Source organism: Anas acuta, chromosome 3, assembly GCF_963932015.1.
Source record: "Anas acuta chromosome 3, bAnaAcu1.1, whole genome shotgun sequence".
Classification (NCBI taxonomy): domain Eukaryota; kingdom Metazoa; phylum Chordata; class Aves; order Anseriformes; family Anatidae; genus Anas; species Anas acuta.
Window position 1 is genome coordinate 38687200 of NC_088981.1, and position 15749 is coordinate 38702948.

The 15749-nt window shown below is 36.8% G+C and overlaps 1 protein-coding gene and 1 long non-coding RNA gene across 4 annotated transcripts in view; one reads left to right on the plus strand and one right to left on the minus strand.

The window, feature by feature from the left end:
* Window positions 1–1376: 1376 nt before the first annotated feature.
* LOC137853874 (uncharacterized) overlaps window positions 1377–15749 on the plus strand; it is a 39819-nt gene continuing 25446 nt past the window's right edge. The window contains exon 1 of the long non-coding RNA XR_011094780.1: window positions 1377–1479. This is a non-coding gene — a long non-coding RNA (uncharacterized lncRNA). The remainder of the gene's footprint in view (window positions 1480–15749) is intronic.
* The window catches only part of PLEKHH2 (pleckstrin homology, MyTH4 and FERM domain containing H2), a 58245-nt gene continuing 46439 nt past the window's right edge, over window positions 3944–15749 (minus strand). For all 3 annotated transcript variants that reach the window (XM_068676712.1, XM_068676713.1, XM_068676711.1), the window contains exons 22-30: window positions 15448–15625; window positions 14279–14434; window positions 12014–12111; window positions 11478–11619; window positions 10594–10739; window positions 8848–8977; window positions 7932–8018; window positions 6089–6226; window positions 3944–5050 (exon numbers count right to left, since the gene is read on the minus strand). In XM_068676712.1, the coding sequence (XP_068532813.1) occupies window positions 4868–5050; window positions 6089–6226; window positions 7932–8018; window positions 8848–8977; window positions 10594–10739; window positions 11478–11619; window positions 12014–12111; window positions 14279–14434; window positions 15448–15625 (1258 nt within the window). In that variant the 3' untranslated portion in view covers window positions 3944–4867. The remainder of the gene's footprint in view (window positions 5051–6088; window positions 6227–7931; window positions 8019–8847; window positions 8978–10593; window positions 10740–11477; window positions 11620–12013; window positions 12112–14278; window positions 14435–15447; window positions 15626–15749) is intronic.

Genomic DNA, 15749 nt, shown 5'->3' on the forward strand with positions numbered 1-15749 from the left:
CCAGAAGAGCAATTGGAGCTGCCTTCTGTAGCTGAGTAGCTGCTTTGTGTCCTGAGAGAGCGAGGTAGAAAAAACAAAGTAAAACAATCTCCTGCCTGTTTGATGAAAACCAGGAAATGGGCCTCACTCAGAATTTACTCAGAATTCATCTCAACTCCATCTGTCCCCAAAGAAGGCTTATGTAGCAAGAGACAGACCCTATGTAACACTTGTTCATAAGAAATATATTTTTTCTAAGTTTAATTTGCATAATTATTCAGTTGCAGCTCCAGAAGTCTTCATTTGGTTATGTTCCCCTGTCTTAATTCACTTCCAGGTTTTTACATGGCTCTTCTAAAGCATTTGACAACCCCCTCTGGAAACCATGCTGATTAAAAAACAGGAAGAAACTCCATTATTTAGTGTTATAAAGTGGCAGGCCATGCTGATGCCTTTCTAAATGCATTGCTTTCATGAATTTCATTTCCACAGGGCATTTCCAGTATCTTGGTATATGAAGCCAACGCTAATCTATAATCACCAGTTAAAAGTGGTAAAAACCCTGGACAAAACTACTGTTTCTCTGCCAAACAAAGCAAAACTAACGTAGGAATGGCTCCTGGCACTAAAAAGCAAAGTATTTTTACAGCTATTTACTCAGTGACAGAGTGGTGGCAAATCTGGAAATGCTGCAGTACAAATCTGGGTTGGGAAACAGTGTAGGGGCATTAATTAATTAATAAGCCGTGCTGAAGACCAGCCCAGAAATGAATTTAGTTTCCAGTATTTTAAGTTTCATCTCAGTCTTCCCTTTGCTGCTCATGACCTAAGAAACAGTAAAAAATAACTTTTTCTTCCCAATTCACTGTTACTTAATTACTAATCACCTTAGTTAAAAATTAACTCAAGGTAATGGATCACACTAAGCTGTATGGACTATTAAAGTTTTATGTAAATGTTTAAGTGGTACATTCCTTTATGCAAGGATGAATTCCTTCCTCCAGGACATAAACTGTGAAACTGTATTAGTCTGAGAAGTAACTCCAACTCTAAATACCTACCAGCCTTTTTTTTTAATAGGGAAACATAGGCCTTTATTTTAAATATAACAACATTTAATCTAAAATAACAGGACAATACTAATTTTGTAGATTGCATTAAAAACTCAAAGCTTTATCATTTGCCTGCTGTACTATAGAAGTCTTGCTTGTTTTAGAAATGCGCAGTTTGCTTACTAATCCTCCATTGTCAAGCTCAGATTCCCTGGCTATCTATACAGATTGTTGTTACTGAGTGCTCAAAGCAAGCACAAAATGTTCTGAAACTTGTGATGGAAAGTGAAGTCTCCTTCCATGAGCTTACCTATTAATCTCACCCTGAGAATATTTTTACAACCTAGGTTCTGCAAGCCTGGAGAACAGGAAGTTCTTCAGCATCAGTCCCAGAGGTTCCTGCTCATTTCACAGCTCCCATTTCATCACTGCTGCTAAAGATCAGAAGGTGAGAAAAGTCTAGTTCCTGCCTGGGCTTTAGTCGTGGATTAGGTTAGCATGGTATGAGTTGTTTTGATGGATGACTCTACATGGATGAATGGATGAAGTCTACAACTTCCTCGTAAGGGGGTGTCGAGAGGCAGGAGACCTTTTCTCCATTAACACCAGCGACAGGACCCGCGGGAACGGAGTTAAGCTGAGGCAGGGGAAGTTTAGGCTGGACATCAGGAAGGGGTTCTTCACAGAGAGAGTGGTTGCACACTGGAACAGGCTCCCCAGGGAAGTGGTCACTGCACCGAGCCTGACTGAATTTAAGAAGAGATTGGACTGTGCACTTAGTCACATGGTCTGAACTTGGGTAGACCTGTGCGGTGTCAAGAGTTGGACTTGATGATCCTTAAGGGTCCCTTCCAACTCAGGATATTCTATGATTCTATGATTCTATGATTCTATGACTCAAGGCTAAGACTGAGATGTGGATCACTGATGAGGTTCAAGCTGGGTGGGGAAGGCAGAACAGATCAACTACCTGACTCTGAAATTTTCAGTTTTGCTGACTTATATTGTATAGTATCTTCTAAGTAGGTTTAGGGCTAGTTTAACACAGAGCAAGTCGGCCAGAGACTTACACAGCTCTTCAAGCCATGCTGTTGAAGTGTGTTTGTGTAAGAGACTTTCCTTGCTGACTGTTAATTTTAGGGAAAGGTTTGCTTGAAGAGGTTACTACCACACTATGGAAACCATGCTGTTGCTAATCAAAATCCTGGGAAAAACTTGATTGTTTAGTGTTGTATGGTCATGCTGTGATTCTGAGTGTATTTATTTCATTAAAATTACACGGTATTTCTGGTAATGTGACTGTATATGGGATTAATGATGACCCATCATAATTAAACAGTCATATTAAGTCTGAAAGGTGCTGCCAAACAAAGGGAAACTAGAACATGGACTGCTTCTGGCACTATGATTTAGGGATATATTGCATCACCAGGAGCTTAACCCTAAAAAGCAAAGCAGTTTCTGAATTATCTACCTAAAAGCAGGAAGGAAAGTCATACTACTTATATTGTAGGCTGCTTTATAAAAAAAGCTGTTTGTAAGGCAGGAATTGTTAATGATATCTGTTTAAAAGACTCAGTATCTGCACATCAGGTTTGTGTATCATTTTGTCTCCAAACTAACCAACTTAATTCAAAGACTTAAAAAAAACTACATGAAGAAACTCACTAGTGACATGCCTTACACTATGTCCTAATGGACAATGAGGAAATAATTGCTAGCTGGAATACTCTAGGTTGATTGCTATCATAATTTTGTGATGACTTTTTGTTTTTAAATTAACTTTCTAAGCATATTGGATAAGCTCTACACTACCACCTTAGTATAACTGATGCAGTACCATCTGTTTGAATTTGTAAGTACTGTCACCCACCCCCGTAATTCTCCAGAAGTTAACTATACTGCTGATCTCAAAGGGATGTTAATTCCTAACCCAATTACACCACACTACCTGCATCGCTTCACCTGGGGATGCTGCACAAAAAGATGCTGCAGTCAGTGCCAGGGTCTCCTGTAGCTTCCTGGGTGCTTGCCCTGATGATGGCAGATCTGCTGTCCCCTGCCTCATTGAAAGAGAAATGGTGTAACTACTCATGAAGGTTGAAAGTTATCAGGAAGCTCTTTATGCATTTCAAACATGGTATCATCCATATACAGTACGTTTGTTATATGTTTGTAATTTTCAAGACAAAGCACTGAGCTATAAAGTGGAGGTAGCATCTTGCAGACTTAGCTTGTGGCAGGATTTTGAGAGCTTTCAGAAGAAATGTATTTATTAAGTCAGCCAGCCAACTTGTCTTTCCACTTTTTAATACTATGTTCGTTTTGCAAACTGTATCTCCAAACTAACCTATTTCAATTCTTCAGGAAGATACTTCCTACCTTTTACAGAGGGCAAACGGCTGAAAATTACTCCTCTCTCAATCTGTATGTCTGTATATATGAAACGTCATATAATAAAGGAGTTTTTCAACCTTCAGATATTAATATTCACCATTATGAAATTACTGCAGGCTAAAATGATGAAGGTTAGCAGTAAGTGATTAATGATCAATGATCATCAGCATGAGCAGAAGTGGAAATTATAAAATGTGTATAAATCAGTGATTCATGTTTAACTACCCCCTCTGCAGTTGGACCTAAATTATTAGAGTACGCTGCTGATCTATTTCAGAGCCTGTAGAAATGGTTTCTTTGCACAGAAACTAAAATGTGAGGTTTGGAATTTAAAAGGAGTGTCATTTCTATGCACTTGACCCTACACAGCACTGAAGCTTGCAGCTGAAAAAGGTAACCAGAAAGTGCTCCCAAGTCCAATAGTGCAGATGCAACATTTTACCTTTAGTGTGCAAAAACATTGTAATTAGTTTTATAATGTGAAACGTATAGATACAAATGAAAAACAACAAATACATCTTTTACAAAATATTATTCTGTATCACTGTATATACATTATACACATGGCATTTTGTGTCACTTATGTCTCCGAGCTCAACTATTCAAACAATGGCTTTCTGTGTTATTCCTGTGTTTTAAATTGAGTCATTCTTGCATCTGGATTATATTATTATTTCTGGATTAAAGAAGTTTAATAAACCTATACTAAATACAGTGCCTGTTCAATTTAGATTTTTCCAAAAGGCTGGGGTTGAGAGGGATTATTTAGAAATGTATCAGGCTGAGGCTGGAGATTTGCCAAGTAGAATAGCTGTATAAAAATGGCTAAAAGGGTAGTGGGAGAATACTTGTTAGATTTGTAATAGTTACACGATGTGTTTATGTTTTTTTTGTTTCGTTTTGTTTTTAAGAAGAAACAATTCTAAAACAATTCTAAAACAATTTGCTGGTTTTGGTCCCATGGTGCTTGTACTGAAAAATAAAGAGGGGTGACGGAAATGGAAAATATACTATTTGACATTTTTAAAAACAAAAAATCCTTTAAAAAATGAAGGTTATACAATCTGTACTTTTTAAAATGCAACTGAAGAGGTGAAGACAGTTTGGTCCCTGAGAAAATATCTGGAAAATGTCTAAAATGTATACAATTGTTCCCAAGGCCACCCTTCCCCATCACTATCAACAGACATGTTTATTTTTGAGCTATAGGGACAAGCCACCCCAGTAAAGCAGAATTCTTAAATCGGCTCATCTTCAACATTCCAGTTTGTGCCAGGCTTTAATTAAAGGATTCCTCCTGCTATATACCATTGAAATGAATGTAAACTCCTTTCCTTCATTTACAAACCTGCTTATGCAGTATGTCTTGTACATCAAAAAGTTTTCAATCAGTGTAGAAACCATGTAGCAAAGATGCATTATCAGGATAGGTAACACTTTCATAACAAAGTTGGACATTTAGTTGGTCTGTTGTTTGTGAGCAGTGGCTGACTCCCCAGTTCCTTGAATTTCTGTCCACTTTGAGGTGTCAGTAATGCTGGAGCGGAGAGGTGATGAGCAGCTCCTTTTTGCTGGTGAAAGTTGTTAATATAGCTGGCAATCAGTAGAGTGATCTCAAGAATCTGTAACAGGAACATACAAGTCTCTTTGAAAAATACAGTGATGTGTTTTGACTGCTGAAAAAATAGCTAACTTTCTAGCTAGCGACAATCAGCTGGAAAAGTACTTCTACTTTATCAGACTAATGATGGGGAGAAAGGAAATGCTACCAGAACTTTGTTCTATCGCTGCTTTCCAATAATATAATGTTATTCCTATCAGTGTGCTGGATACTTTGTCTTCTTCAGTCTTAAATGATTCAAACAGGTCACTTCTTTCATTCAATTTTGAGAGGTATTTTGAAGTCCAAAAGATGATGCTCTTAGAAAAAACTTTCATGATGTATTCCCTCAGTTTTCCAAGAAAATAACTAGAGCTCAAAGACTCAAGATGCAGAGTAGGTAAAAGGAATGAAGACATCTGGGAACTTACTGTATTTTCTCTTTGCATTCCACCCAGCTTTGCCTGTAAGGGCACAGTCTGAGGGAAACTTGAACAGATGTATTTTACTAAGTCTAACTGTATTGAGAGTCATGACTTTACCCAAATTTATATGTAGAATTTCATACTGTTTCATAGATTGTTCTGCATAACAGCAAGAGACTTCACATACTGTTTTTTGTTTGTTTTAATCAATCTTACCAGCGAATGAGAGAATATAGATTTTAAAAGCTTGACAGCTCCTTTACCAAAGGCAAAAATATCCTAGAATTTTTAACAAGTGACAGATCTTTCAGATCTTGTGTTCTGCAATTCCACTGTAGAACAGAAACAGTTTCTTAAAAATCTATGGTGCTGATCAATCAGACAGACTACGTACTTACATGAAAAATTTGGAATGTTACATAAAGGGACATGAAAAGAAAACACATCAGTATTGTCACTGTTAGCTCTTACATTAGTAACTGTTTCTCCCTCTAAAGCCATCTGGAAAAAGTCAATAATCTCAGAATGCTAGGAATAAAGAAAGTGTTTAATCTTTCACATCTGTTAAGGATTAACCACTAGAAAAAGTAGAAAAGTAGCAGATGGTGGGGAACTATTTCAGGTAATATACCAACCTTGGGTTTTGTCATGGCAAAAAGGAGTTTTTCAGTTGCTTTGTCCTTTATCTGAGCATCATTAACAACCAGCATAAAATCATCTTGATAGCCTCCAAAAGTCATCAGACTCTTATATGTATATGTAACTGTCAATCGCTTAAAAAAGAAAACCCAAAGCTATAAGCAGGTCAATGCAAGAAAAACAGATTATGACAAATACATCTTTTAAAAATATAACTGCACGTGTATTTTTCAAAATGTTGTTAGCCTCTTAGGAATCTTGAAATTAATTGTAAATTTTGGGATAGATTCATCCAGACCTTCAAAATGAGGAATTTCCACTGTATATGATAAGACTCCCCTCAGTTAGACTTCTATTTCTATTCCAAATTAATTAGATCATTAGATTATTATGAGCAGGTTTCAACGTAAGTCTGTAATTCAATTTACTTAACTCCTGACTAACTTTGAGAGAAACTATTCTTAGGAGTTTCCACTTGAAATTGAAGTAGTGCCTAAGTAAGTTAAATGGGAACGTGTATGACATCTAAAGTGATTTAACTCCAGGATTTCTTTTCGGGCAGTGATATCGTTTATAGACACACAATTAAATGTAATTTTTTTTTCCACATCTCTGACAGTACATAAATGCTCTTCAAAGCTCCTCTGCTTTGCTCCTTCAACTCTTGCTGTTCAATGTTCAACACCACGCTAGTGGCCTTTGAGTCTACGATTAGCAGTTGGTTTATCATTAACATCATATTAATATGCTTAAGATTATTCAAAAATTCATCATGAGACAATACCCATATGATAACTCACTTTACTTGTTTGATTACTAAGCCTCTTTTTGTCCTTATTTCCAAATACTGTTTTAAATTAGCTGCTCCTTGCAGCACCAGTTCTGATACCCGTGATCCTTTCTGCACAAAATCAGGATATTCTCTGGAAACTGAGCATTCCTTAAATGGAAGGCAGAGCCTGCCTGCACTGTAAACAGGCAGTGCTCTGCAGAAATCCCACAGCTAGCTCTATGAGCAGGCAGTGTTTATAGAGCTTTCTGCAGTCTGATGCAAGCTCATTTTGCTCATTCTCTGTATACAGCTACTGTATAGCTGCTAGTTGCTCTCCTCATGTTTTTTGTTTTACTGTTCTTTTTTTTTTTTAACAACAAAGAAATGTAATGAAAAGGCCTATATTAATGCAATTATGAAGTCGAGATTTTAATTTTCTGATATTCAATATTAGCACTTGCTAATAGCAACATGCCATTCTCTTTCTTTGCAGGATATAAATTAAAGCAGGGATCTTCTCAGGCATTGCTTTTTTACACTGATTACCATGAGTCGTTCTCTGTGAAAACTTTTATTGCAAATCAAAGAAAAATCAGAGCCTAAAATGACATAATTAAATAACACTCAGTTATATTACCTACTATTAAACAAAAATAATACAATGAAAATAACAATCTTTTTAAGTAACTGCACTTTGCAGAGTGTATGTATTATGAATAATAATGGAAAATGAAGTCTTCAAGAAAAGAAAATTAATGTTATTGTAAGAACTGTAACTATGGATCTTCTGACATCTGCGTGATTAAAACATTAACATTTCATTAAAAGATATAAAAACTGTATCTGATAAACAAAAATAAATTCAGTGCAAAGAAATTGTTACTTATTTCTATTATTAGTATGCCTATAATGGTAACATGAAAGTGTTTTGAAAGGAACAAGTTTTTGCTTTATGAGGAAAGACTAGATAATGCCATCTTTTGTGTACTGTGCTGGTGAATCTCTCTACGTACTTAGTAGTAAAATCTACTTTGACCAAAATAAATAAAGAAAAAAAAGTCACTTACCATAGTGCTGTAATCAAGGATGCTTATGCCATCTTCATGTACAGCAAACCATATGAAGGACTTCTCAAGAGAGGATGTTGCTAGAGGCTACAAAGAGATATGTTCTTTAATTACTACTTCAAAATGAGACAGAATGTAAATAACTATTAAGAATAAGCTAATACAGAGCTCTTCTCATCCACAGATCTTACTGAGATTTACACTGGGAGGGAACTACAAAGCCATGTAATAGGCCAGTGGAGGAACTGTGAACGCAACCTAATGCTCCTGAAGCTTCTCCCAGTGCTTTGTCCAATAAAATGTACAGTCTCACTAATAAAATAAATAAAATAAAAAAGTTTTTAATTCTGTTCACTAGTCTATGCATGTAAAGAACAGAGTGCTGATAGGTAATTTATATATATATAATATATACATAGGGATTTCCTAATGAGACATAAGGGGTGAAGTGACAATTCTACTGAACACAGTTGTTTGAATTAAGAGAATAAAGATACCAGTGGTTTAAGAGAGAGAGGCCAGCACAGTGCTCCAAATACCCTTAACAACATTTACTGAGCAGAGTTCTGCTTCCATAACCAGTTAACGATGCCTTTCAATATTCTAAGAGTTATCAGGCAAAAAAAGTATGAAAGAAAAAGGCTCTGAAGATCTGAATATATGAGAAAAGATACCACCTAGATTAATAACGTAAACCAAGCAGTAAGAGTATTGGGAAGTTATTAATTTGGTATACCTATCACTATGATTGTTACATTTCACCAGCGTATAGCTTAAACAAATTAGTAATTTGACAAGTGATTAAATCAGTGTATGTGTATCATGCTCATTTTCAACAAAAGAGTTTTCCAAAAACTCTGCAAATCACATTTATATTAAAAAACCCACACTACTCAAATTCATTAAAGTTTCTTACTTTTGCTGCAAACAATTTAGCACCAAAGAAGGACCATTTTCTGGCTACAGTGAGATAAATGCGCACACAGTCTGCAGCACTGTGCCCCCGGAGAGCCATCCATCTTGTAGACAACCGCTGACAAAGCTGTCTGTTGAAATGAAATATGTAATTTAGTTATTGAAAGGAATTTAAATGCTTACCCATAGCAAGTTTAATGAGCAAAAAAAATCCATTTGTTAAAACGATAATTTAAGTTAATGCAACGACTATCACTTACACAGTATCAAACAAATCCAAAACACCATTTAGTATTTTTATGCACATGAGAATGACAAAGTTTCTTCTCGTTTCTGCAACATTATGATTAAATATTGATGTAGCAATAACAGCATAAAGGAAGAGAATCAAGTACAGCTTTTAATGTGTCTCTAAGGTAATCAAATTTTATCAGTACTCAACAGCAATGCCAGCTGTCATTCCAAAAATCCATCCAGCTTAGCACCTATCTTTACCTGTGGCTGGTAGCAGATGTGGAAGATAGAGCTTAATGCTACTCTTTCTCAGTGTATTTGGGCACTGCTACCAGAAAGGGTGCTTCTAATGCATGATGCATTCACACTGGCTCTTTTATTTTGTGACTACAAGGTAGTAGTCACAAAATAAAATGGTTGTTGGTTCTATAAAATGATCCCATGGAAAATGAATCCTCCAGAAAAAACTTGGCATACCTTTCTAGCACTCTGAATTCTACGAATATCTCACCCTGCAGCTACGAGATCCAGCCCTGGAAAAGGGAGGGGGAATGTATTGTAAAGGTGAGATCCTTCACTTGCAGTTTACACTTACTGGAAGTTTATGAAGTCAAAACGCACCCTTAGCAAAGAACACAGGAAATAGGACAGGTATAGAGGGGTCCTTTCCCTGCTACAGTCTTTCAACTTGTGGCAATTCATAGTTTAGGAACTAATTGAACAGTTTAACAGGCTTAGCCTCCACAAGTTAGCCTGAGCTAGTGCTTCTTACACTTTGTTCTCTGAAATTAATTGCATAACTTTTTATTTGTTGAGCATATACTTTTGAAAGTCCCTGTTATGTTCTGAGTATGTAATAGTGTTGCTTTGTGTGTATGATTAACAGCTTTAAACTCTCAACCATGTCGGAATAACGAGGAAAACATTTCTGTAATGTGTTTTGGACTTCAAAATTGCTATGACATTGACTTTAGGTAATTCATTAAGCTGTTACGCTATTCTTTATATGAATAGTTGCTGAGTAAAGTAACTTGCAAATGATTAATTTTATATTAGGTGATATATTAATAGTGAGTCCACCAAGTTACCGTATTGCCAATTTGACTGGCTGCAAAACATTGCACATTTGAATAGCAAACACTTAGATCAGACCCTTATGCCCTTTACTTTCAGCAGTTCTTTTCTGTGCATTTTTCTAGTTCCGCTCTACACGCGGACCTAAATACACTTGCTGAGTAAGAAAAATAAGAATTTCAAAACCTCTGGGGTTTGCAAAACTATGTAGTATTTGTCTGTTCTAAAGCTTTTACTAGAACGCATGCTTAATGATGATACTCCGTTTAGATTAGAAATGTAGAGAGGAAGTGCCTTCTTTAATTCTGCAAGAAAATAAGTTTCACTCACAGGTGTAGGTAAATCTGGCAGAACAGCCAGTTGTACCTTAGGATAATTAGAAAAATCCTCATTTCACTGCTAAGTTTTCAGAGAAAGTAAGCAGCAAAATATGTCTCACCTTAATTGTTCTTCTGAACAACCATGCCTGTATCTCTTGGGGTAGAATCTCTCCAAAACTTGTTTTAATGTTTGATTGGACTTGGACTGGGAAGTGACTTGCCCTGCTGGTGTTGAGAAAGGCCTTTCAAAATCTCCGATTTCTACCTAAGGGTAAGACCACAAAGAAGAAAAATATTTGTTATTTCAGGGTAATTTTCTTGCTGAGTATTTATTTCTTCTGTCTTACCAAGGAAAAACAGAAACAGTTTGTCAGTAATGTATATTTTTCACTGATACAGAAGCCATGCAAGTAATTTTATTTGATATTTACCATGCAAGAAAAAACAAGTATCAAATATAAATTGTACAAATACGGGGTATAATATTATCTAGTTCTGTTCTGAGATTGCTACATCTTCAGCTACAAAACCAGTTTAGATTTGAGTAACACCATTAAGTAACTTTCTCAGTAACCTTCCTTTGCTTGAGTCTATTTTTTTTTAAATAAAACAGATTTTATCAAGACCATCTCTAGTAAAGGAGCTTTAGCGTTTCATTAAACAGCTGTTACTTTGGTATATTAACTTGCAAAAATAATTTAAACAATAGCAAATGAAGAAATGATACGTGATTAGATGATACTTTATCAAATGGGGCCTAACTGTGTAGGATGGTAGAGAAAGCTTTACCCATACTGGTGCCAACAGTAGCGCTCACAGTAGAGCATTTCCACTGAAGTACAGAAGTTAGCTTTAAACAAAGATTTCAGCCCAGTCTATTTCTTGCACTATCACATAGAAAAGGTGAAGGCCATTTGACTGCCAAGCAACCCTGGACCACCTCCTTAATTTAAGGTTTCCATCTGTAAAACTGCTGTGTGAGCCATTAATGCACCAGGATTACCTGAGCCAGAAGAGCAGTCAGTTCCATCGCTAGTTCTTTGTTTACGGGAAAAAGTCCATTGACTATTTGATCGTTCGTCTGATAGACTAGCAGCAGCTTCTCTCTGTCTGTCTCCCCATGGACTTGAACTGAAAAATATAGCCTGCAGAGAAGACAGAAAGTTATTAAATAAAGAAGATGGGGACATATGTTAGCCCTGAGGACTGGTAGTATCTGAATATGACATGTTTACGTCAGTGTCAAAACACATTAGCAGAACACCACTTCTACTTAAACCAGTGGGCAAATACTTAATTTTAGCCTTCTGAACTCAGTGTTGCCCTTACTTTTTTATAGCATCCTCCTCACCGCTTTCTGAGGTAAAACCCACCACACCACATATATGTTTTAAATTGCTCTGGTTACATCCATTTACTATTTTTATTGCAAGTTTTGAGCCAGGCAGTATTTTTCATAAGAAGAAACTGCAGAAATTAAAAACAAAAAAAAATATAAATCCTGACACAAGACAGAGATGTTATAACTGCTATACAAACCTGTTTTTGTAAGTAAGGCGGACAGTCCTTGTACCTTCACATTTCCCAGGATGTTGTTCTTTGGAGGCTTGCTCCCATTTTGAAATAATGTCACAGATCTAGAAACAAATCAGTAAGAAAGTAACTTTTGTTTGTATTCATCTTTCAAAAAATGTGAATAAAAACTGCCTACTTATTTTAATATCATTTACCTATTACATATTGGAAACTTACATAGCTTGAATCTTTAAACTAAATAGAAGATAACTTTACTAGCTGTTCTTAGTTGGAACATTTAATAATTAGCTTTTCTGTTGTTGGTTTATCCTGGAACACACACCCTAACTTTGGAAATAAGCCATAATATGTTTATGCGGAAAGGACAGGTACTTGATTTAGCAGCAGCCAATGAGTATGTAATTATACAAAGTGAGTTGTTATATAATTAATCAAATGCCTTTGATCTCTGCCTTCTCCTTCTGCTGTATGCTGGAGATTTTCAGGCCCCTTTTACTAACTGTTTGTTTTGATGTTTGTATGAAGTTTGTTAACAAAGTGCACTGAGGGTGGTTTCTGACAGTGGTGTGTGTGGGCAGCCTGGGAGGAGGCAGAACTGAGGTCCAGTGAGTCCTGCTGGACTTCAGGGCACCATTCTTTCACAGAAGAACCTTTCTGAAAGAAGTAATGTGAACAGCTTCTAAGGCTGCATTTACCAAGGAAATAAGTATTTTTGAAAACATGTTTTGCTTTCCATATGGTAATTATTCTGGTGGGGAAGCAGAGCTAATCAGATGACTCTGCTTGTTTGTCATGAAGAGCTGACCGTTCCTTCCTTTGTAACTCAAAGTGCAGCTGTGAGCATTGGCCAAAGAGTGCAAAAGACTACTTGATAGAAGCACAAAAAAAAAAAAAAAGATTCATTATTTGGTAAAAGGCTTGAAGAATATTCAACTAAAACATAGATTATACTGCATTTTGCCAATCTTGGCCACAAAAAAATTATTATTAGTAATAGATGGATTTAAGATCCAGAACAATGATATGCCAAAAACTGGGAATTTCCTGAACCTTAATTATTCTGTATTTAGATAAGGAATCCTTTCTTTATTTTCATTCCCAAAGATCCCCATGCCAGTATCAATGACTTTTTGGACCTCAAATGGTTCAACAAGGCCAAATGCCGGGTCCTCCACCTGGGGTGCAATAACCCCAAGCAGAGCTACAGGCTGGGAGATGAGTGGTTGGAAAGCTGCCAGGCAGAGAAGGACCTGAGAGTGATGGTTGATAGTTGGCTGAATGAGCCAGCAGTGTGCTCAGGTGGCCAAGAAGGCCAACGGCATCCTGGCTTGTATCAGAACCAGTGTGACCAGCAGGGCTAGGGAGGTGATCGTCCCCCTGTACTCGGCTCTGGTGAGGCCGCACCTCGAGTACTGAGTTCAGTTTTGGGCCCCTCGCTACAAGGACATTGAGGTGCTTGAGCGGGTCCAGAGAAGGGCGACGAAGCTGGTGAGGGGCCTGGAGAACAAGTCCTATGAGGAGCGGCTGAGGGAGCTGGGGTTGTTCAGCCTGGAGAAAAGGAGGCTCAGGGGCGACCTTATTGCTCTTTACAGATACCTTAAAGGAGGCTGTAGAGAGGTGGGGGTTGGCCTGTTCTCCCACGTGCCTGGTGACAGGACGAGGGGGAATGGGCTTAAGTTGTGCCAGGGGAGTTTTAGGTTGGATGTTAGGAAGAACTTCTTTACCGAAAGGGTTGTTAGACATTGGAACAGGCTGCCCAGGGAAGTGGTGGAGTCACCATCTCTGGAAGTCTTTAAAAGACGTTTAGATGTAGAGCTTAGAGGGATATGGTTTAGTGGGGACTGTTAGTGTTAGGTCAGAGGTTGGACTCGATGATCTTGAGGTCTCTTCCAACCTAGAAATTCTGTGATATCTTTTGGGGCTATACCAGAAATACTAACTGAAATCTCTAAGTGATCATTGGATTTCCAATTTCTTTTTGGTTTTACAAGACTGTGATTAGTAACAGCTTTCTTCTTCTTTTTTTTTTTTAATCTAGCTGTTACTTCCGTGATTAATATCAGTCTCCCAGACAATGCTTTTAAATATAGTTCACTGAATGAATTTCAGTAATTGAAAAAGTGATTTTTTTCATCTTTCACATTATGAGGGAAAAAAAGACAGTTTTCAGACTGCAAATATTTTCCTTTACATTGTCTGAAGAGAGCTCTGTAAAATGAAGATATTTTGCTCTTTTATATGCACAGCTCATTAAAGACTTTTATTTACCTTGATGTTCCCTTGAAGACAGTGCTCTATATCCTTGCCAGAGGGATCATCAGAAAACAGTGCAAATCCTGACTGAGCTGGTTTCCTCATTCCTGTATCCTGGTTCAGGGTGTTCAGAAATTCTTCCACTGTGGTAGAAGCATCAAACCCAACAACCTAAAAAAGCACCCAAAATATTTTTTGCTATCAAGCACTTGGAAAAAAAAAATGAATTAAAGCTAAAATTTTGAAGGATAGTACCTCTAGAACTCTAGAACAACAATGGCAACTTAAGATCCATTCCATCCTCTGTGGATAACTTACCATCAGTGGAATTTACAAATTGGTTATTTACTGATCCCACGGAAGTAATTTATTTATTTAATTACAAATTTCATAGCCCTTAGAAGATGAATTTTGAGTAATATATAAATAAATGAGTAGTGATTCCTTTTCTTCTTCAAGCTTTATTTTTGAAACTTTTTAGGGTGACTTAAATACATGCTGATTTTTCTCTTTTACTTGGCATGCAGTAAGCAATTAAGAAACTTAGAGGGGAAAAAAAAAAGACTTCTGTTATCTGAAAATAGATTATTCAATATAGTTTTGACTTCATATAAAAATCACTTTATATCTTGTAATATTGTGAATTGTTAAAAAACTCTTTTTGCAAGCTCTCACCACTAGAAACAAAAACCAGGATTTGCACCCTTATGCACAGAAGCCATGGAAAGCTTTCTACAGGCTTTGACCGATGAGGTCTGAAAGGTTAAGAATGAAGCTGTGTTTGTTCTGTAACAAATACGGTTATCCTTCGTGGCTGATAATGGAAGTTATAGCTGTGTTTCAATGCCTTCAGTGAGATACTTAACTTTAAAGTTATCTTAAGAAAGGAAATGGAATTTAATACCTTTCTTTTTCCTTCAGTCTAATTCATTCATCTGGTGGCCAGGTTAAATAAAAAACTTCATTCATATTTCTCACTCATAAGTGTTTTTTCCCAAACATTTACTCTTCATTGATTAAATCAAACTCAAATACGTTGTGCCCACCATTGCTAGCACTGGCACAGGATGAAAGTCGAACAATATTTACCTTAACACTTAAAATTCTGTTTCTGATATACTTCACATATACACTGAAAGCATAGGTTAGGGAGCGCTTAGATTTCGTGGTCTATTTAACATTACCTGATAAATGCCATTCATGAAATGAACTGGAATACTAAAGGGCAGTGAATGGTGGTAGGGGTTTCTTAGAAGAGTTGAAAGAATTTCCATTCTGGAAGGTCTGGCTTCTCGGTCTCCATTCTGCTGCGTACGCTCTACGCATCGCTGACAATATATTGCATATTTCCCAAATTCAGTTCTGTGACAAAAAAAGAAATAAGGCAATTCTTGGGACTGATTGAAAGGATAGTAAACTGTGAGTAAAACTCTCTGGAGATACCAAATGCGAAGAGCATTCAGATTTCACAGCCAGATTTCCAACA